The sequence below is a fragment of the Ursus arctos genome, unplaced genomic scaffold (assembly GCF_023065955.2).
Source record: "Ursus arctos isolate Adak ecotype North America unplaced genomic scaffold, UrsArc2.0 scaffold_16, whole genome shotgun sequence".
Lineage (NCBI taxonomy): Eukaryota > Metazoa > Chordata > Mammalia > Carnivora > Ursidae > Ursus > Ursus arctos.
This window is the reverse complement of record NW_026622830.1, coordinates 25762503-25783416: the sequence shown is the minus strand read 5'-3', so window position 1 is coordinate 25783416 and position 20914 is coordinate 25762503. Positions and strand designations below refer to the sequence as shown.

The following is a 20914-nucleotide window of genomic DNA, read 5'->3' as shown; positions in this document are numbered from 1 at the left end:
TAGGATCTGGCCGTACCAGCCTATGTTCCCATATGATTATGGGCTGAAGCCAAGTGGGGCGAGGGGACCAGGTAAGGCCACCATCGTTGTTACTGCCCATCTAGTCCTGTTATCATTTCCCAGCAGGAGCCAGTATCCCTTCATAGGTGGTGTCCTCAAGGCAGTGTGCCCTCAATGAAGGCCCAGATGACGTCAAGAATTGAAGCTACCATTCGTTTAGGAAATGTTTATTAAGCCCTCAATGAACAGGAAAGACACGGTGCCGCCTTCACAGCACATTCACCCCAGGATCCGAGAGACCGCTAAAGGCCGGCGGGTGGGAACACTGGGCGGTCTGGCCCGGCCCTGCCGTCAGAGGTGGTGGAGGGCCACGCGAGGTGGCAGCTCCCTCCCCCACCCCCGCTGCAGGACCGTGGGAGGCCTTCCTGACTGAACAGCCGGCGCAGAGTCTGATCCGCAGCATCCACTCTGGGCTCCATCCCAGGCGCAAGCAGGAAAAGCCCGAAGCGGAGGCCATGGTGGGGAACGGCGTGTCTGCCCCACAGATGGCTGCCGTGACCTACAAAGCCCCAAGATTCTGTCCCTCATTCAGAAACCACCTGTGGGCTTCCCGCTTTATTCCAGTTCCACTACGTGCTGCCTGAGAATGCCTCTCTTCCTGAAAGGAATGCAGGAATGATGCTCCCCCCGCTGCCCGCCGCTGCCAGGGGCCCATGTGAACAGAGACCCTTGTTCCAAGTGCCTGCTGCGGTCACTCTCACCCCCCCACCGGCACAGCCCCCACCCACCACTGGTGGCTGCCGGGGTCTATCAATGGGTCTTGTGTCCATCCAGCTCCAGCGGTCGGACCCAGCAGACACTGGCAGGCTGAGGGCTCCCTCCTGCCGTCACAGAGCAGCCAATCCCCACAGACAGAGGCTTCTCATGCGCAGACTGCTGACGCCTGTCTCCTAGCAGGGCAATCATATCCTTGCAGGTTATAAAGCTGGGGAGTCCTGGGTCCTCCATGACCACAGAGGGGGGATGCTGTCTTAGGTCCCCCGTCTTGGTTCTTGAATTTCATCCTTTTAAGATGATCTTGAGAGCTTTAAGTTCATCCTGGTTGAGGGGGTTCAAGTTAAAACCCTTTAGCTCTGGTTTGCCTGGGGGAGAAAACAATCCATCAGCGAGTTGGGCCTCCTGTTATCCAACCTCCTGCTGGCCCTGGAGTCAGGCCCAGGAAAGGGGCTTATGCTGCATTCAGGCTGCCAAACACTTGGCCTTAAGGTCCAACAGGGAAGGGCCTCAAATTTTGCAATGCACTGACAAAGCACATGAGTCACCAAGAACCTGCAGAGTCACGACTACTGCCCAGAAACCTACCGATTTCTGCCAGCCCTGTGACCAATCTGGAGTGGTGAGGTTTACCCAGAAGTTCAGCTCTGCCCTTGACCATCTGACTGAGGCCCTCTGCGTCCCCTCAGAGCTGTCCTGGTTCCTATACCATGCCCTAGGATATAACGTGAGATACCCCAGGCCGTTCCCCTTATGGCTAGAAAAAGACTTGTGACAGGAATAAGACCCCGCAAACCTTGCCCATTCCATCTCTGGGTGGCTTCGGCCACTGCCCCTGCCCACAGCCTCCAGGAGGCTCATGTGCCACCCAGGCCCTCTCCCGCCCACCTGGGAGGGGCTTCCCACCCCTGCTCTGTAAAGTCCACGCTGACATTGACAGTTCTCTCCTCTCCTGGTTCCCAGTTCCCTCCAGGCCCATACCTTGGGCCTCAAAGAGGCGGTTGACCTTCACTTTAAGTTGTTTCCGGAGTCTCTCTATTTCTTTATCCAGATGATCCTGATCTGAAAAAATGAGGCAGGCGAAGGATGGGGTTATACTGCAGACACACTGACCCAAAGGCAGCCAGGGATGTCAGCTTCTCCCCGGCCTCCTTGAGAGCGAGGGCTCCTGGCATTCGGGAAAAAGGGGACTTCAGAGACCAACTGAGGAAGGAACTGAAGAGCTAGAGAAAGAAGGTGATTTGCCCAAGACAGCTGAGTGACCCCAGGACAGGACTGAGTACCTGCCACTCTGTCCACTGACCTGTTTTCATTCTGCAAAGTACCTTGGGCTGCTCAGTGGGCGGGGAAGGCAGTATCTGGACCTTAGGTGCCCCTCCCACAGTGAAATTACAAAAAACTGAAACATCAGACCAGAATGCAGAACCTAGACCCAGCCCGTCCAAGATGGTTGGAAAATGTGTGGCTAAGGAATCTTACAAACCCAAGCCCATCAAGGTGAGCGGTTTTCAAACAACGTGACCGTGGTAACATGTGACCTAAACAACCAGCGGGCCAGCCGAATGCTCAAGCTTAACCCAACTCGCCGTGCACAGAGAGGTTATCTTGCCAAGACGGATCGCACCTGAAGGCAAACAGCATGAAGAGAAGCAGAGGCTACAATGCTTGGTGACAAAATTGCCTACTGTCACCCGACTCCACCTGCTCACGATGACGTGCTGGCTAGTTTGTCTTCCCCACAGATTTTCATTCTTTCTGATGGGGACAAGCCCTGAGCAGCCGAGCCCTCTGGCCTGGGCAATGGCTCTAGTGCTCATGGTAAATGAGAACCCTGGTCTCTTAGGAACTTGTTTAGCTCGCATCGACCCCTGAGAACGAGTGATGATAAGGTCCCAGAACCCTTCTAGGTACGGTGACAAGCACACATTTGTGGGCCAAGACAGCTGAGGACCAGATCCTGAACCCAGGCAAGTGACCCCCTCTGAAAGCTCAGCCTGAGGGGCCTTGTAGCCCACCACTCAAGAGCAATGACAACTCTTAATTTTATAACCATAATATTAGTGTGTACTTTTCGACAGGAAGCTGGAAACTTCTCTAAGCTGATATAGTCTCCTTTGCTAAAATTTTATTTCAACAGGGATAGGGAGATTCTGCCTTCGGGTGACCTTGTGTTCCTCTTGGCACATACATTTTCAAGGGTGGGGGAAGAGAAAACATGCATAATCTTTCCTTTTTCCAGCCAAGGACCCAACTGCACCTTGACTTTTTGCCTTTACGATGAAGATTTGAGTAACACGCTGAGTGCCCAGGCTGTGGCAGACCCTAGAGACTCGCTCTCCCCAAACCTCCATTTTCAGTGCAGTCACTATGGCAGGGGATGTGAAAAATAAAAGCGCACTCTGCCAGGCTCCCTTGCAGCCTTGGGGGGAGGGGGGCCACGTGACTTAGTTCTGGCCAACGAGATGTCAGAAGTCTCCGAGGAGCACAGTGTTATTGTGAAATAGAAGGCAAGGCCATGTATGGAGAAAGCCCTCTGCCGTTCCTGCAGCCTGGCCTGTGGACACGAGGCCTGCAATGACGACACAGCCCCTCCAAGAATACGTTAGGGTGACCGTGCTGATCGTCAGTGCCAGTCCTGGACCGCCCACCTCTGGACAACTACTGATGAGGAAAACAGAACCAGATTTCCTGAAGCCTCCGTTTGTCGGGTTTTCTGTATCTGTGGCCCAGCTCGTTCCTCAGTGATAAACAAGCACTAGGCTAAGTACGCACAGTTTTATCTGCACTTCACAACTATGCTCTGCAGACGCACCCCCTCCTTCAGAGAGGAGGAAATAACTCCGAGCGCCAGAGCAGCGATTAACACTCACATCTGTCTGAGCCCTGTAACACAGCTGCCTCTCACCAAATAGCCCAAAGCCTCTCAGTGCTGGGTTAAGACTGAGGCTGGCGGGGGAGCCATGGCCCTGACCCACCCCCAAAGGGCCTTACCTTTCTCAATCATTTCCTTCGTCTGAGGGTGAGGCATCCTGATAAACATGTTCCCGAAGCAAACCATCACGTCTTCTGAAACGGCAAATGGTCACTCTTTCAACGAATATTTCTGAGCAGCTACTCTCTGCCAGGCATTGTTTTAGATGCTGAGAACACAGCAGGACAAGACAGTTTCTGCCCTCATCGGGCTTATGATATAGTGGAGGAGAAGGAATAAATAAGGTATGATTCGTGAGACCCTGATAAGGCTAAGTACTCTGGAGAAAAATAAAGCAGGGTAAGAGGGATGGGGAATGCCAGAGTAGGGGAGGACCTGTTACTCTACCGGCTGGTCTGACAAGGCCTCACTGATTTATGTGACATCTAGGCAGAGACCTGAAGAAACTGAGGCATGAGCCCTGCAGACATCCAAGGAAAGAGTGAGCCAGACAAAGGAAACAGGAACAGCAAAGACCAGTAATTTGCTTGGGGTGTTAGGAAGAGCAAACAGACCAGTGTGAACCGAGTTGATGAGTGAGGGCACAGTAGCAGAGAGGATGTTGGAGAGGACAAGGGGGTCTTGCAGGACTCTGCGTTTTACTCTGGTGAGATGAGAAGCAACGAGAAGGTTTCAGGCTTTCTGGTGCACTTTAAATGCTCGGCCTCCAAAGCTCTTCATTATTGCCTGGCCTCTGCCCATCTCTCCAGCCTCACCACTGCCCCCCGCCCCCCCACCCCCGTCACACCCACCTGGCCTCCTCTCAAGAGCCCTCATCCCCTCCTCCAACACCCACCCCAAGTCCAATTCCTTCCTCAACTTTCTCACAGCTTCCAATTATGTATCACGTAGTTTTATCTGTAAGAACACAAGAACAGGAACTGCACTGTGTTCACACCCTCTCCCAGCACCTCCTAGTGCCATCGATGATTGAGCAGCTAACCCCCCCAGCCCACGCACCCCCCCGAACCACAGCTGAAACCCTGAACCATAGTCTGCGTCAGACCTGCAACATTTTCTCCCTCCTCTCCACAGGCTGTGTCATGCATGTATGGCTTCTGACTCTATTAGGGATAAGCTGAAAGCCTTAGAAGGAAAACAACACACCTCCAGGGCTGCAGTGACGAAACCTTGACTTACCAGAGACGCTGAGATCCTTCTGCAGGGCCCGTAGCCCCTCCCGGTTCTGATTTCTTTTGGTGTCCAGGTCCACAATCTGCAAAGCACAGGGGCAAGATGGAACTCAGCTCCCTCTTGCCCCAAACCATCACCTCCCAACAGACCAGGGGCTGTAAAAACCCAACAGACAAGGCATCATTCCTGGGTTTCTTCCAATGTCACGCCCAAAACACACTGATGTGTAAATGTACTTCTTCCCCTATTCAGTTTCCAGGTCCTTACAGACAATGCTCTGGGCAGGAGTCCTCTCCACAGAGAAGGTGCTGGGGAAATGTTTGCTGATTAAACAGATAATTCGTTATTATTCACTGCAGTGCTAACGCTCAAGCTTCAGGGCATTTCAGAATCACCAGGGGAGTAGAAACCTACCCCTGGACAAGCTCCTCCAGCTGATTCTTTTTTTTTTTTTTTTTAAAGATCTTATTTATTTAGTCGACAGAGATAGAGACAGTCAGCGAGAGAGGGAACACAAGCAGGGGGAGCGGGAGAGGAAGAAGCAGGCTCACAGCAGAGGAGCCTGATGTAGGGCTCGATCCCATAACGCCGGGATCACGCCCTGAGCCGAAGGCAGACACTCAACCGCTGTGCCACCCAGGCGCCCCTGTCCAGCTGATTCTGACTAGTATCACAGGAAGCCCAGTCACACTAGACAGCAAAGCAGGGGTGGGGGGCACTGAGATGGTACTAACACCACAGAAACTACTAAGGAACTAAGGAGACAGCAGTCTCTTAAGAGTGCTGGCTATAGAGCCTCCGCAATACCCAGGTATGAATCCTGCTGCCCGTTGTGAGCTGTGTCATTTTACCTTCTGAGACATGGAGATATGAATAGCACCTACCTCACAGGTTTCTGAGCCAGGAACAAAAGGAGCTAGCACAGTACCTGACACACAGTTAGTGCTTGAGACATTTTAATCGCTACTTTATTATCATCCCGCACACCCTGATACAGTGTTTAATTTAATGGGCACTTATCCAAGTCTTCCCCTTTTCAGTAAATACCCTACCAATCGCCCAATTATTCTAACTGGAAATGAGGAGTTATGAATCATTCTTCGCTCTTCCTACTCCCTCACCTCCTATATGTAACTGACTCCAAAATATACCTCTGACCCATGCACTTGTCTCCTCCATCACCATTATCCCGGCCCACACCCATCCCTTGCCTGAACCTTGGCAGTGGCCCCTCACAGGCCCCTTGTCCCCCTATATTCTGTGCTCCACACAGCAGCCACAGGAATCCTTTTAAAGCCTAAATCCAATTACATCATCCTCCCTTCCCCCATTACCTCCCTCCAAACACTTAGCACTTAAATTAGTACAAGACCCAGACTTTCTATGCAGGTGTACAAAGCGTCCCCACCTGCCCAATCTCAACACTACTCAGGCCTCTTTTCTCTTCCTCTTCTCCCCTGAGAGCCTTGGCGAAGACAGTGCACCCCCGGCCAGCGGGCCGGGGCCTGAGGAGGAACTGCATTTTGAAAAAGGCGTTCAGATAAACCCAAAGACGTAATGGCTCGGGATCCGGAGGGCACGGCGAGGGGCGGAGGAAGAATAGAGACAGGGAATCCCTGGCACAGAGCAGGCGCTCATTTAACACGTGCGAATAAATGCTTGAAGCGCGGCGCCGTGCCAGGTGTCTGGCCCACCTTGCCTCCCCGCCGCCCCACGTCTGTGGTCACGGCCGTGAGCCCACCGGCCCACTGGGAACCCACGCTGGAGCCGGATTCCGGGCCCCGCGCGCGGCCCTACGGCGCTCGCCGCTAGGTCCCGACGAGCGAACCCCGGCCCCAGCGCCGCGGACGGGCCTCCTACCTGCCGCTTGTCCGCCAGCACCTCCTCGGCGAGCTCTTCCACCTCCACCAGGTACCGCAGCACCCGCTCCGCCTCGGGTGACAGCATGGTGCCCACCACCTCCGACTCAACCCGTATCGGCTGCGACACGGCTCAAATTCCGTTTGGGATCCGCTTCGACTGCGCACGCGCACGGGCAGAGCTTCCGGCGCGCAAGCGCAATTAAAAGAACAGTGGCGCGCAGGCTCCAACACTCGCGTCCGCTGGACGCGAGAGGCGGGGCCTAGCCTTGGGGGAGGGGCTGGAGCGCCCCCTGCAGGCTCAGAGAGCATAGTCCGCGGAGCTGCCTCTTACCCCTCCTGCCTGCCTGCCTCCCTTCCTATTTCTTGAGCACCCGCTAGGTGCCAGGCCGTTTAGGTGCTGAGGGTGCAACAGCGAACAAAACACAGTCCCTGTCCTCATGCAACTTCATCCTAGTGGCAAACACCGACAATTCATGACAAAACAAGTAGTTACATACTATGGCAAGCAGCGATAAGTGTTTTGGAGTAATACAAATCATTCTTCCCCTGTTTAAGGAACACCAAGAAGGCCCATGTGTCAGCGTGACTTACATTTAATCTCTGACACCTTCAGTTTCCAATTTATAAAATGAGAGTGAATAAAAATCCCCCTCACTGTGTCTCTGCAGGATCAGAAGGGGGCAGGAATCATTTTTAAAATTCAGCTTTCACCAGTATTCGTTGAGCCCCTGTCTTGGGCCCAATGTCCAGAGTAGTTGACCTAGACCCCAGGAAGGGACTGGAAAACTACATGCAGTGAGTGATGAAGTGCCAGCTCAGAAAAGAAGTTCTGTGAGTGCTAGAAAGCAAATCGGCGTGGGTTGTGGGATTTGGAAGGACCTCCAAGAAGAGGCGGGCAGGTGGAATGTGGCTGCCTTTCAGAACAAGAAGGGTCCCTAGAGATCTTCATGCCCTAACCCCTCATTGTACAGCTGAAAAAGCTGAGGCCCAGCTGAGTGGTGAGGATCTTACAAAGTCAACAACAGACCTGAGACTAGAATTCTGACCTCCTGCCTCCCTGATTCCAGCTTTTTATTCTCCATTAGGTCCCTGTAACCAAGCCCTTTTACATCCCTTGCCTTCCTTGAATTTCACAGTTTTTGTACAGACAGGTTATTACTGCCCATTTCAGAGCTGCAGACTGAGGCCAGGAGAAGGGTAATGCTTTGTCACACAGAAAGTCAGAAGCAAACCTATGTCTAGAAGCACTCTGGTCTCCATACCACAGCTGTCCCTGCACCCTTAAAAAAAAAACTCTCCCCCAGATTGTGGCACCAGAAGCCCCAATAGCACTTCCTCTTTGCCTGGCCTTTGGCTTCCTTCAAGTGCCAGAGGCAGAGCTAATTTTCCCTGCAGCTGCCCTGCATGGGGAAAGAAAGAGATTCATTAAGGATTCCTCACTGAGGGTGACTTTGTCGCCAAACCCAAGATGTTTTGTGTAAACACCTTCCGGTTCAGAAACGCAGGCCCAGGCTCTACAAAGGGGGGAGGAACATCTGCCAAAGGAGAGCAGGGCTTACCGGGCATCCCTGGGGCCTAGACCCCAGGAATGGGTCTCCTCCACGTGGGGGCCCAAAGAGGGCTAGACCAGGCTGACCCTTGACCTCTGCCAGATGGGCCTGGGTGGGGAAGGGTTGAAGTCGGCTCCCAGCTGACTGTGACTGGCCCCTAGAGAGCACCCTTGGCCACTGGAAGTGCTGGGGAGGGAAGTCATATGTTTCATTTATGTTTAGAACCATCTATTTCACAAATATTTATTGGCTGCCCTGACCCTATTATAGGGCTTCCGCCATGAGCAAAAACCAGACATGGTCCTTGCCCTCAGAAGGCTTCCAGTCTGGCAGGAGAGACAGATGATAAACACACGAACAAGTAAATATATCATGTGTCAGGTGGATAAAGGCTATGGAAAACAATAACACGGGACAAGGTAGAGACAAAATCATGGAGAGGCTACTTGCAACAAGGTGGTCAGGGAGGGCTTCTCTGAAGAAGTTGCACTGGAGCAGAGATGTGGGATAGGTGAGGGGTGAGCCATGTGAATGTCTGGGGGAAATGTGTTCCAGGCAGAGGGAATAGCAAATACGAAGGCCCTGAGATGAGGCTTTATTTGGTAGGACGGAAAGGGCAAGGGGAAGGAGGTAGGAGATGAGGTTAGAAAGGGGAAGGAGGCATTAAACAGACGGTTCTAGAGAGGGGGCTGTAGGTGCCCCGCCCAAATCAGTAAAGCCCTCCCTGGAGGTCACCTGAAGACAATGGTGCACAAGCCTGTGGCTTCCACACCACCCCCCCCTCCCCGATACCAGCTGAGTGGGGGAATGCTGGTGAGTTAAGGCCCACAGGAGTGACCCTTAACCAAGAAGGGAGAAGAGTTAGTGACTGCATAGCCCAGCTTCCTTGCGCCTCTGTGGGAGACCCAAGAGGAGGCTGCTACAACCATCCACGTGAGAGAGGATGGTCATTGCGCTAGGGAGTAGCAAGGGGGTAGCAGGCAATGGGGGACGTCTCAGCGCCTTTGCACTCACTCCTCCATTAGCCTGGATTAATTTTCTCCTACCTTTGTACCTGTGCCAAGGCACACCTCCACTTATCAGCTTGGCGTCCCCTCTTCCCAAGGGTCAGGAATCTCCTCTAGGCCCACATAGCTTCCCCAGCTTTGCTGATCTCTGCGCTTAAATACTGTCTTTTTCTCCAATCATTTCCCTCTCCAACCATAAGGTCAAGGGAGGAAACCATATCTGTCTTGTTCACTGATGTATCTCTAGAACTTAGAATGGTGCCTGGCACACAGTGGGTCCTCAGCCAATGTTTACAGAATGAATGAGTAGACTCACCATGAAACAGAACTTTCTAAAATCCAAAGTATTCAAAGATGAACAGAGCTAACGTGAAGGTAACTAGTTCGAATCCCAGAAGGAAGCCTGGACTGCCGCGTGGTCAGGGTACTGCAGAGGATGAATCCCTCTGAAGCCTTGGGTGGGGGCTCAGCAGTGGGCAGAGGTCTGGGGGGGGGTGGTGATCCCTAACCAGAAAAACCCTGCCTGGTCACTTTGGGCATGCCCCCAATCTTTAGCCACCCTAAGCCCAGGCCAAAAGGGACATGGCTGCTGGGACTTTGGTGTTTGGGGACTGGAGCCAACAAGGGCAATGCTGTAGCCATCCCCCTAGGATCCCCTTTTATTGTGCACCCTCTTTGGGTATGCGTTCGGTGACCAGCCCTTGCTTCGCTCCTCAGGGAGGACTGTCCACAGGCTGCTGGAGCCTCCTGGGCTGACTTCCTTCCAAGTAAGCTGTAACCCATTATTTCAGAGATATGAAAGCCCACCTTCCTTGCCTGGGAGGCTGGTGCGGGTGTGGGTGGATAACTCCAAAGTGTAACTTACACCCTGCAGTCCTCCCCCCCACACCCTGTGGGATCCGGCTGAAGCTGCCATCCACGTGACATCTGCAAGGCTTGCTCGGTTTCCTCTCCTTCCCTGTCCTGCCTCCCCCACTCCCTATGGTCAAAACCCCCCAAAACTCCCATCTTACTCAGTAAAAGCCAGACTCCTTGCTGAGGCCCACAAGACCCTGCCTGCCCTGCCCTGCCTGTCTGAGGCACTTCCCACCTCTCTCCCCACGGTCCTCTCTGCCCTCATGTCTTCTTGTCTCCTCCTTTACTTGTTACAAATCTTAGCTTAAATTTCACCTTCTCGGGGCGCCTGGGTGACTCAGTCGATGAAGCACCTGTTTTCAGCTTGGGTCATGATCCCGGGGTCTTGGGATCCAGCTCCACATTGGCTTGCTCCTTGCTCGGAGGAGAGCCTGCTTCTCCCTCTGCCTGCTGCTCCCCCTGCTTGTGCTCTGTCTCTCTCCTCTCTGACAAAAAAAAAAATAAACAACAACAAAAAATTCACCTTCTCAATGAGACCTACCCTGACCATTCTACTGCATTTAAACAATGCAAACCCACCCCTCCCTGTACTCTGATCAACTTCCTCTGCTCTACTTTTTCTCCTTTTTTTCATAGCATTTGTCACTTTCCAGTGTGTTACGTAATTAACTTACTTGTATTTACTGTTAATCTCCCTCTGCTAGAAAGGGAGTTCCAGAAGAGCAGGAATCTTTGTCTCATTTGTCACTGCCGCATCCCAAATGCCTAGAAGAGTTCCTGGAGCATAGTAGGTGGTCAATAGACATTTTTGAGTGAATGAAAGAAGAAAAGAGCCAGAACTTTAACCGGGCAGATTCTCTTTGAGGCCAGGCTCTTAACCCCTACGCTGGAGGTGGGCGGTGGGAGAGGCAGATCATGCCAGGACTTGTTGGCGAAGGTAAGAGGATTGGATTTTGTTCATTCATCTGTGAGAAGCTACTGGAAGGTTTTGAACAGGTATGGGACATGATGGAGTTTGCTTTGTGAAGCACTCTCTGGCTGTGGGGCTAGGATGGGCTTAAAGGGGGGAGGGGTACAGCTCTGGGAGTGGGGTGTTAAGGGTGGGAGACTGATGATGGGGGCTTGGAGAGGCAACAGGACCGGGGCTGCCCTGGGGCTGGGAGCAGCAAGAAGCCCGTTCAACATCCCAATTCTCCAGGCAGCCTGGGTGGTTGCCTCACAGGCTGTGGCCTGTGAGTAGTTCAGGCCGGGCCTCCCAGCTGCTGACAATGTGCCCCTGTCCCACAGATGGACTGTTTGCTCTCCTGGGTGGTCCCCAGCTCCTCCCTCTGCTTCCTGTGCGCCCTCTGGGCTTGGCAGGTGGAGGGGAGGGCTCCACTCCTTCTCCTCCTCTGACCCAGAGAATAATCCTTATATTCATACGATCTTCCTCTGTGCCCTCACTTCATCCTCCTACATCCCCCACTAACACAGAAACCTGATTCCCGTAGGACAGATGAAGACACTGAGGCCCGGAAAGGGGATGGTACCCTCCCGAGGTCATGCAGCCAGATGGGGACGCCAGGTGGGGACCTGTCTTCCAGCTTCCCTTGCCCCGATTTCATCAGGCAACAGATGGTCCCATGGCTTGACTTGAAAAATCTTAAGTGACCTCAAAGAGAATGCAAGGCCAGAACATTCCAGGCCTCCCTGCACTGGCCTTTACTGTTACCTTGAATACTAAATCTATTAGTTTTAAATTCCAGGAAGAGATTCTTCTTACCAAAATTGAAAACATTGCAGAAAAGACTCAAGTTCCTTTTTGACACCCCTCCCCCCATCCCAGTTCCCCTTAGAGTCCCAGTTTGAGTGTTTCTTTTCAGAATGGTGATATTCATTTAAAGGGATAGTTAGGAACCCCGAGAAAATATGGGAGACCATTGTGTGGCTGGCAGGGCAGGAAGGCGGGTGGAGGGCACTGCTTGCAAATGCATCCCTCTGTAGTCCGTTTACTCTTGGACATTTTTGATTGGTATATTTAGATCATTCTCCTGTTTTCTGGCGGCTACCATGTTTTCTATGGTGTAGAAGCACCATATTTCATTTGTTTCTCTAGCTTTCTAGATTAAAATTTACATTTATTTCTTATGCACTAAAGTACAGAGGGTTGAATAGTACTGCTCAGTTCTTAGTACAGGAGGTAATCTGCAAGGATCCTCTCTTGTTTGTACCATTTCCTCCTTTTCCTCCCTGCCTCCGCTCAATTCTGACCTCACCTCAACTCTCTCCGTGTTTGACAGATGTCCTTAAATACTTGAGATTGCTTACAAAATGCATAGTAGTTGTCTTATGTGCTTACGGATTTTTAAAAATCTCAATGAAGGCGTCACACATACACAGAAGAGAAATCGTAAGTGTATGACAGTTCGTGAACTTTGGAGAACAGAACACACTTACATAACCAGATCAAACAACAGCGCTAGGAGATTCCCTCCAAGGAAACACTACCCTAAGAGTCACCACCACCCGGACTTCTAACACCAGACATTGCTTTTGTCTGCTTTTGAAATTTATACAAATGGCATCACACAGTGTGTGCTCTTTTGTGTCTGACTTCTTTTGCTCAACATTTTGTTTGTGAGATTTATCTCTATTATCGTGTAAAGTTGTGGATGGATCACTTGTTTTCAATGCTGTGAAGTCTTCCACTGGTCAAATTACACCACAATTAGACCATTCTGCTGCTGTGGGTGACATATGGTGGTTTCCAGTGTGGGGCTCTTACAAAGTGCAGGTAGGAACGGTGGTGTGTCTTTGGGTATACACACATACGCGTGCCTTTCTGTTGTGTGTATATCCAGGAGCAGAGTTGCTAGGTACGTCCAATTTTAATAGATACAGATGAACTGGATATGACGTTTCAAATCCCGATAAATATTATTGTGATATAACTCATGTTCATGTCCTGCTCCTTTTTTTTCTCATTTGTTATTTTCAGCTCTATCCATCTACTCTGTGTATCTCTAGTTACTTCCTTCTGGAAGCTCCAGAGAACCCAAGCTGCTTCCCTCACATTTCACTTGTCTTTTCCCTTGGTTGTGCTTGAGTTCCCTTTTTTCTCCCCATCAATCCACACAGAGCCACCCTGATCGCCCCAGCACGCTATTGCCTTGTCGTAAGGCATGAATACGCTCCTTTTCCCTAAATACTGCCCCACTCCTTTCCAGAACGGCTGTTCTCGTCGACACCCCTACAGGTTTTACTAAACAGTTCTCTCGTGGGAGAATATTTAAGCTGTTTTCCATCTTATTAGAAGTGCTGCAATGACCCTTCAGGTCCATGCCTCCTGAGGCTTGTCTGTGAGCTCAACTTCTTTGCCTCATCTTCCTCCACAGTTCTTGAACCCTGGTCCTCCAGCACATCCCGACGTTCTCACCTCTCTGCCTTTGCTCAGGCTCTGCCCTCTGCCTGGAATATCCTTTACTTTCCTTCTCCACTTGTTAAGTGTTTACACTTCCCTTAATGCCCCTCCTCCTAGAAGACACGCTCCCCCCACACCCTTGATTCCCCAGGAAGCTCACTTTCTCTCAGGCCTTCCAGAGGGAATTTGGTCCTTCCTTTCTTCTGACATCAATCACTTTCTTGTTTGGGGCTACTTTTTTTTTTTTTTTTTTTTTTTTTTGGCCACTGTTTTGGCTTTCTCACTGGCCTTGGAGCCCACTGAGGCTAGGGATGCCCGGGACTTGCAGGAGAGGTCTACTGAACAACTGAGGGGGCCCATGTCCTCATCATGTGTTGGAGGAAATTAAGGGTCCAATCTGTCTGTCCGCCTGTCTCTCTCTCCCCTCTCCTCTCCTTCTTCCCCAACCAGAACCTTTCAGGAGTTGTTCATTCCACTGGAAAGAAGGTGGAACATGCAATCAAGACTTCCCCTGTCTTGGGTGGAGATGAGAGGCTCAACTCATCTGTAAAATAGGTGTTGGCATTCACTCATTCACTCAAGGCAACGGTTACTGAGGGTCTACCCTGTGCCAGGCCATGGGGACCCACTGGTAAACAGGACAGGCCTAGTCCTGAGTCTTGTAGGCTTTCAGTCACAAGGATAAGATTGACATTCATGCATGTACCATTCCTAACTGCAATAAGGCTCAAATGAAAAGCTCAGAGTCCAATAAGATTATATATCTTAACCTAACCTAAATCAGGAAATGGAGGTAAAAGAAGCTTTCTTTAAAAAGTGACATTTGACCCAAGATCTAAGGATGAATAAAAATAAACTAAGCAAATGGAGAGGCTATGGGTGAAGGTGAGGTAGAGAAATTGTTTCAGGCAGGAGGAATAGCATGTGCAAAGGCACTGTGGCAGGAGGGAACCTAGAGAAAGCCCATGCGGCCAGAGCCCAAGGAGAGGGGGAGAGAGGGATAGGAGATGAAATTGAATGGGTAGGCAGGACTAGGTCACAATGGAGGGCCTGGTGGGCAAAGTGACATTGAGAGATGGACTCATTCCCTTAGTAAGTAATTATTGGACACCTTCCATCAGCCTGGAGCTGTGTTATAGCAGTGAACAAGGCAGACAAGGTCCTTGTTCCCACAGAGCCCACAGTCTGGGGGCAGATAATAACATTAAGCAGAGGAGGAATGGCTAATCTTTATAGAAGTCCTAATGTGTGCCAGGAAAGGTGCACAGCACTTTCCCTACACTGTCTCATTTGATCCTCACCACCACACATCATGAAGTAGGATACTTTTCTTGAAGAGGAGACAGGCTTAGCAAGGTGGAGTGCTCTCCCCATCTGCAAGGAGTCTTGAGGCCATATTGCAGTCCTTTATAAAGCCCTTTTACAAGCACTTTTACTCAATTCCAGTACATGTGGGAGGCGTTGGTATGGTCCCTATAGAGGCATCTATCTAAATCATAAACATACATACATACCATTCCATCAGCAAGCGGATTTAGTCTACAGACACCCACAATGGTATGTCCACAAAATTATTCACTAGCAGATTGTGGTAACAGGCTGGAGACAACCTCACTGCCCGTTATTTAGGGGGTTGGTGAAGTAGACTATGGACCACCCATGCAAGGGAATGCTGTGAAGCCATAAAAAGAACAAGGGCACTCTCTCTGCACTGACAAGGAGCGATCTCCCAAACTGCTATTCCGTGAACAAAAGCCAAAGGTCAGAACTATGTATAATTAAGCTACCATGTGTTTCAAAATGGTGGAATAGGGTTTAAAGGTAAGTAGATGAGAGAAAGAGAAAGAGAGAGAGAGACTGAGAGAGGAAACTTGTCATTGATTGCCTCTGAAAGGGGGAACTGATGGCTGGAGGACAAGGTAGGACAGACAAATGGGTCCCCTTTGCACCTCTGGACTTTGAACCATGTGACTATGTTAACTATTCAATAAGTAAATAAATAAACATAATTATGTTTATTTAAAGGCCTTTCAGATTCTATCGAGAAAAAAGTGACATCTGAACAGGGAAGACCTTCCAGGATGGTTGAACTGAAGGTGTCTTAGTGACAGTCTTGTTTAACAAATGAAGAAACTGAGGCCCAGAGAAGATAAGTGAGGTGACTTGCTCAAGGTCACCTAAGCAGGTAACAGCAGACTCAGGACCGGCTGTCATTTCAGTTATAGACCTGTGTCCTTTCATGTCACGACTGGCTCGGGAGCTCTATACATCTACGTGCCAAGTTGCCCCAAGTGTGGAGGACACAGTGGTGAACGACATAGGCATGACTGCTGCCTTCACAGATCTTATATTCTAGACAAGAAACAAAGAAATGTGTATTATAACATTGTACAGTGATAAACGTTGTGGATAAAAATAAGGCAGGTGAGGAGACAGAGTGTCAGGGGGAAGTTACCAGGAAAATCCCTCGAAGAGGCAACATTTTAGAGAAAAGAAAGATGGAGCCTTGAGAATACCTGGGGGAATTGCAGGAACAAACCCGCACAGGACAGATTAGGTTGGCCTGGTATGAGAGTAGCCAAGAGCCAGTAGCTGGAACAGAACGAAGGAGGGAAAGACAGGAGGAGGTGAGGTTAGAGAGGAGAGCAGGAGAGAGATTGTAGGCAGTACTGAGGACTTTGGCTTGAAGTGGGGCAGGAAGTAGTCAGAAGGCTTTGAGCAGACAGGGGAAACTGATCAGATTTCTTTTTTTAAAAAGGCCCCTCCGGCTAAGGGTAAGATTGAACATTAGGAGCTAAAGAGGGGCTGCAGGGAGCCCAATGAGGAGGCTGGTGCGGTCCAGTTGTCCAGGAGAGAGGTGACAAGGCCACAACCTGGGGCGGTGGGTGGGGAGTAGACATGGGTCTCCCCGTCTGTGCAATGAAGGAGTTGGATGACATGGTCCCTTCGGGCTTTTCCAGTTCTGGCGTCGGGTAATTCCGCGAATTAGCTCGGCGTACACCACGTAGGCGCAGCCACACCCGTTTTCCTTTTCTCACAGTCTCTAGATTTGTCCTTTTGGATTCTGAGTCTGGACAGAGCCCAGTGATCTGAGGCTCAGAGCGGGGACTCCTGCCCACCCCCATCATTGCCAGCCTCACTGCGGTCCCCACCTCCCAGGGACAGATGGGTGGGCAGCAGGAGGCAGCTGGGCCTCGAAGCCGGCAGGGCCCCGGGGGAGGGAATTATCTGAGAGTTCGTAACCCCTCTCTGCCTTCCAGATCTTGAGTTAAAAGCCCCAAATGCCACAGCCCCAAGGGGCAAGGGTTTGAGGGTGCCAGGAGAGGGGGCAGGACGGGGCGCTTTTCTGTTCTTCACTGCCCACATGGGGGTGGGGCCCTGGGGTGCTTGAGAACTCCAGCCCTGGGAGCAGGAAGCCATTAGAGGCTGAAACTGGTGGCCCTCAGGCTGTGTCTGACCCACTGACCTATTTACTTGGCCTGAAAAATGTCTGAGCAAAAGTGGAGCCAACATTTAAAAATCAAGCGATTGAACAATAAAATCCAGATTTCTGGCTTCTCTCGAGTAATTAGAAAATCTGACCATACTGACCGCTTATTCCCATATGACAGCCTTCAGCCTTAGCTGAGTAGCAGCTGTCCTCATTATTATTATATTTTATTAATAGGTAAATACATTCACGTGATTCCAAAAGAAAAATTATAAGTGGGCATGTAATGAAATCTCCCTCTCCCATCCTGTTCCCCTTCTGCCCAGTGCCTTCTTCGGTAATCTCATTTTCTTACGTAGACTTCCGAAGTTTCTTTGTGCATATACAACAAACGCAAAGATAGATTATTATCTTCCCTGTTACCCGGCTTCACTCCCCACCCTCCCATTCTATCCCTTGCTTGTCCCCATGGAGGCCTCTCTGTATTAGGAGACGGAGAGCTCCATCACCTCCCTTACTCCCGTGTGCTATTCTGTTGTCAGAAAGTCCATGATTTATTTAGCCGATCCCCTACCGATAGGCATTTGGGTCATTCCCAGTATTTGAAGTTATAAACAATGCTGTGCCAATTATCTTGTGCGTAGTTTACACAAGAACTAAAGGAACATTATTAGAAACTGGTCCAAGTAGAGGGTGCAGTAGGCATGGACTGAACTTGCAGCTATGATAAAGACTGTTCCCTTAGGGTGCCTGGTGGTGCAGTCGGTTGGGCAGCTGCCTTTGGCTCGGGTCATGGTCCCAGGGTCCTGGGATCGAGCCCCACATCAGGCTCCCTGCTCAGTGGGGAGTCTGCTTCTCCTTCCCCCTCTGCTGATCCTCTGCTTGTGCTCTCTTGCTCATGCTCCTTTCTCAAATAAAAATAAAAATAAAAATAAAAATAAGACTTTTCCCCAGAATGATCCCCAAGATTCCTAAAGAAGCTCAGAGACCATGCCCTTAGGGACGAAGGAAAGGCTCCCAGATTGGTTTCTGCCACTTGCTGGATGTGGGACTTCTCTCTGGGCCTCAGTGTTCCCATCTGTAAAATGAGAGAGGGGCTTGGGGAACTGGACAAGATCTCAGGGCCTGTCCAGTTCTAAACAGCTGTGGTTCACCTTCTCCTTCCACATTAGTCACACCCAAGCCTCTTCTCGGCCCTTGAATGAGCCTGACTCAGTCCCATTGCAGAGCCTTTGCTCAAGCTGTTCTGCGCCCCACGCCCCACCCCACTTCCACTAAAACATCATGCCTGTACTCCCTTATCGGTTCTAGTCTGAATCCCTGATCTTTGATCTCAGGCCACTCAGAATACACCAGTCCAAACCATTCAGATCAGCCCCCCTCCCATAGTACCACTGATGGGTCACGCTTTCCTGGTCCACACCTCAGACAGCCCATCAAATCCCTCTTCTGTCACCACTCCAGTTGCCTGAAGTAGAGCTCTTGAATGCTAGCTCTGCTATTTCCTAACTAATGGCTTTGGGCAAGTGGCAGCACCCGCCTGGGTCTCAGTTTCCTCGTGCAAAAAAAAAGGGCTGGTTTGAGGACAACATGTGGTAATATCCATAAAGTTCTTAGCACAATTCCTGACATACAGGAGGGCTTGATAGTTCTATGAGTCACTGCCCACTGACCGGGTCAGTTACCCTGTTTATAAAATGGGGAGAACAACGGAAGCTATTTCATACAGTTGATCACTCACTCATGCATTCAGTGATGTTTATAAAATGCCTGTTGGGTGCCAGGCACAACACTGGGCACACAGCAATTTGTTGGTGAAGAAAATAGATAAATTGTCCAAACTCTCATGGAGCTCCCAGGCAATTCCAAACAGGCACACATAAAAAGATAAATTGCCAGTGTACTGATGTTAAGAAGGAAAAGACTAAAATGTCATGGGAGCTCGTAATAGGGGAGTGTCAAGGAGACTTCTCTGAGGGATAAGAAGCAGGGCACAGTTGGGTGTGGAATCCAAGAGAGCTTTCTGTGGAAGGCATCACCCTAGCTAGTAATTAGCATTACTTGTCCTCACCCCAGCCCCACAAGGAGAGCACTGGTTACCATTCCCCATTTTGCTTTTTTCCCTGAAGCTAAGAGAAATTGAGTAACTGCCCAAGGTCATGGAGTCAGGAAGAGGTGAGTAGGTTTCGAACCCAGGCTTCCTGGTTCTAGAGTCTAAGACATAAAAGCATGTCATCTATTACCTGTTTGAACAGGTTGATCCTAGGATGTGGCTAGGCATGGAGGTAGAGGAGCTGCCTCCATTGGGCTGGGACCCAGAGGTAAGGACTTAACTATCAGCTCCATCCAGGCACCTATGAGAAGGCAGAGATCCAGACATGTTCAGAACTGGCCCAGGGCCAATAGTGGGTCCAAAGACCCCATGAGTCTCCCTGCTTAGGGCTGCAGAACAGAAAAAAAAAAAAAAAGGAGAAGATACTGTTCCTGCCTAAATCACATTGGGATTCAGATTCCCCTCCAGCCCAATCCACAAAAACTCCCACTAGTCTACACATGCCTGCGGATAGAGACTATTAGCTTTGAATGCAGCCTAGAAAACTCCCTTAATCCCTAACTCTTCCTTCTCTGTGTTCAGCCTTGGGCCACAGCTGGCACTCCCACCTCCTGAGCATTGCTGGGACCAAAACAGTCCCTGGACACAAAAGGGATGCTGGGCTGCAGGACTGCAGATGGCTGCTCCTTTCTGACCCAGGGCAGCTGTCACCCTTCATCTTCCCTTCCCAGCTACTCTGATGCAGGGTGTTCCTCAAGCCTCCCCTCCCCCCACTTCTTCCCCTTCTTCCCCTTCTTCCCAAACTCTGTTCCCCTTGTGAGATAGCAAAGCCTACTCTAGGGCCACATGATGGCTTGAATTTTGCTCTAGCACTGAGTGGTTCCAAACAAATGAATTCTCTGTGACTCAATTTCTTCATCTGTAAAATGGGAGGAAAAAAACATAAACTACTTCACAAATTGTGAGGATAAAGTGAGTTAGTAATTGTATAGTGATTCCAGTGTCCCAGGCAAAGAGAAACTGCTACATGAATTTTTTTTTACAATAAATGCCTGATACATCCAATCTGAGCAAAAGGTTTGGGGGTGAGCTGGGGTATCCAGGATGTACAAGCAACCCTACCTCCTCTGCTGAATTACTGTTATATTCTGTCTCTGGCTTCTCCACCCTCAAGCTGTTTCCTAGTGAGCATTTCTCTCCTCTGGCTTCAGGGGCTTCTTTCCAAATCCAGACTTGATCACATTTGTCTCCTGCTCAAATTCTGCAGTAGTTTCCAATTGCTTCCTGGATAACATACATCTTCTGGACTTTTAGGATCTCATCCCTCAGAACTCTCCAGCCCCATCTTTTCCAGCTTTCCACCTCCTTGGATCTGTGATCCGGAATTCCTTGAAAATATGCCCTCAAATCTCAGGCCTGCAGGCCTTTGCACCTGGTCTTCCCTCTACCTGGTGCTTCCTCCCATCCCCTTCCCTCTGATGTTGCCCCTTCCCTGCCCAACTCTACTAGGGCTGTGGCCAGATGAAAGCAGTCCCTGAGGGAGGGAAAGGGGAGAGTGGGGAAGAGACAGCAACTCTCAGAGCTGCAATTTTCTCATTCAAACCAATAAGAAAAAGACAATAGGAAAAGGGACTCTTCAAGATCAAAGACGGGGATGGAACAATACGCAAACACTCTGGAAACTAGGAAATGGCTTGTTAGCATCCAGTGATTGCTAGAGAGTTCCTGAGGTGCTCGCCTAGGCAGCTCCTTGTTTCCAAGTCCCCTAACCTCTACCCTCTTCAGACCTAGGCCACTGGAGGTAAACAGAGGAGATAAATGGAAGAGGAGAGGATGGAGAAGGGAGCGGTGAAGAAAAGAAGACATAAGGAAGTGCAG

The 20914-nt window shown here is 50.4% G+C and overlaps 1 protein-coding gene across 1 annotated transcript; it reads right to left on the bottom strand.

The window, feature by feature from the left end:
* Nucleotides 1–211: 211 nt before the first annotated feature.
* On the bottom strand, nt 212–6910 carry PDRG1 (p53 and DNA damage regulated 1). The gene is made up of 5 exons (XM_026503251.4): nt 6740–6910; nt 4886–4961; nt 3766–3840; nt 1756–1836; nt 212–1142 (listed from the first exon to the last, which is right to left on the bottom strand). Exons 1-5 carry the CDS (start codon nt 6824–6826, stop codon nt 1060–1062), a joined length of 402 nt encoding a protein of 133 aa, XP_026359036.1. The 5' UTR covers nt 6827–6910; the 3' UTR covers nt 212–1059.
* Nucleotides 6911–20914: the final 14004 nt, after the last annotated feature.

What these genes read in the sequence shown, in the direction of transcription:
- PDRG1 (XM_026503251.4), bottom strand. Translation starts at nt 6,826, where the DNA reads ATGCTGTCACCCGAGGCGGAGCGGGTGCTGCGGTACCTGGTGGAGGTG. An exon ending in TGCTGGCGGACAAGCGGCAG is followed by an intron (nt 4,962 to 6,739) that starts GTAGGAGGCCCG and finishes TGTGCTTTGCAG; the next exon opens with ATTGTGGACCTGGACACCAA. An exon ending in CCGCCTCTTTGAGGCCCAAG is followed by an intron (nt 1,143 to 1,755) that starts GTATGGGCCTGG and finishes TTTCTCCCCCAG; the next exon opens with GCAAACCAGAGCTAAAGGGT.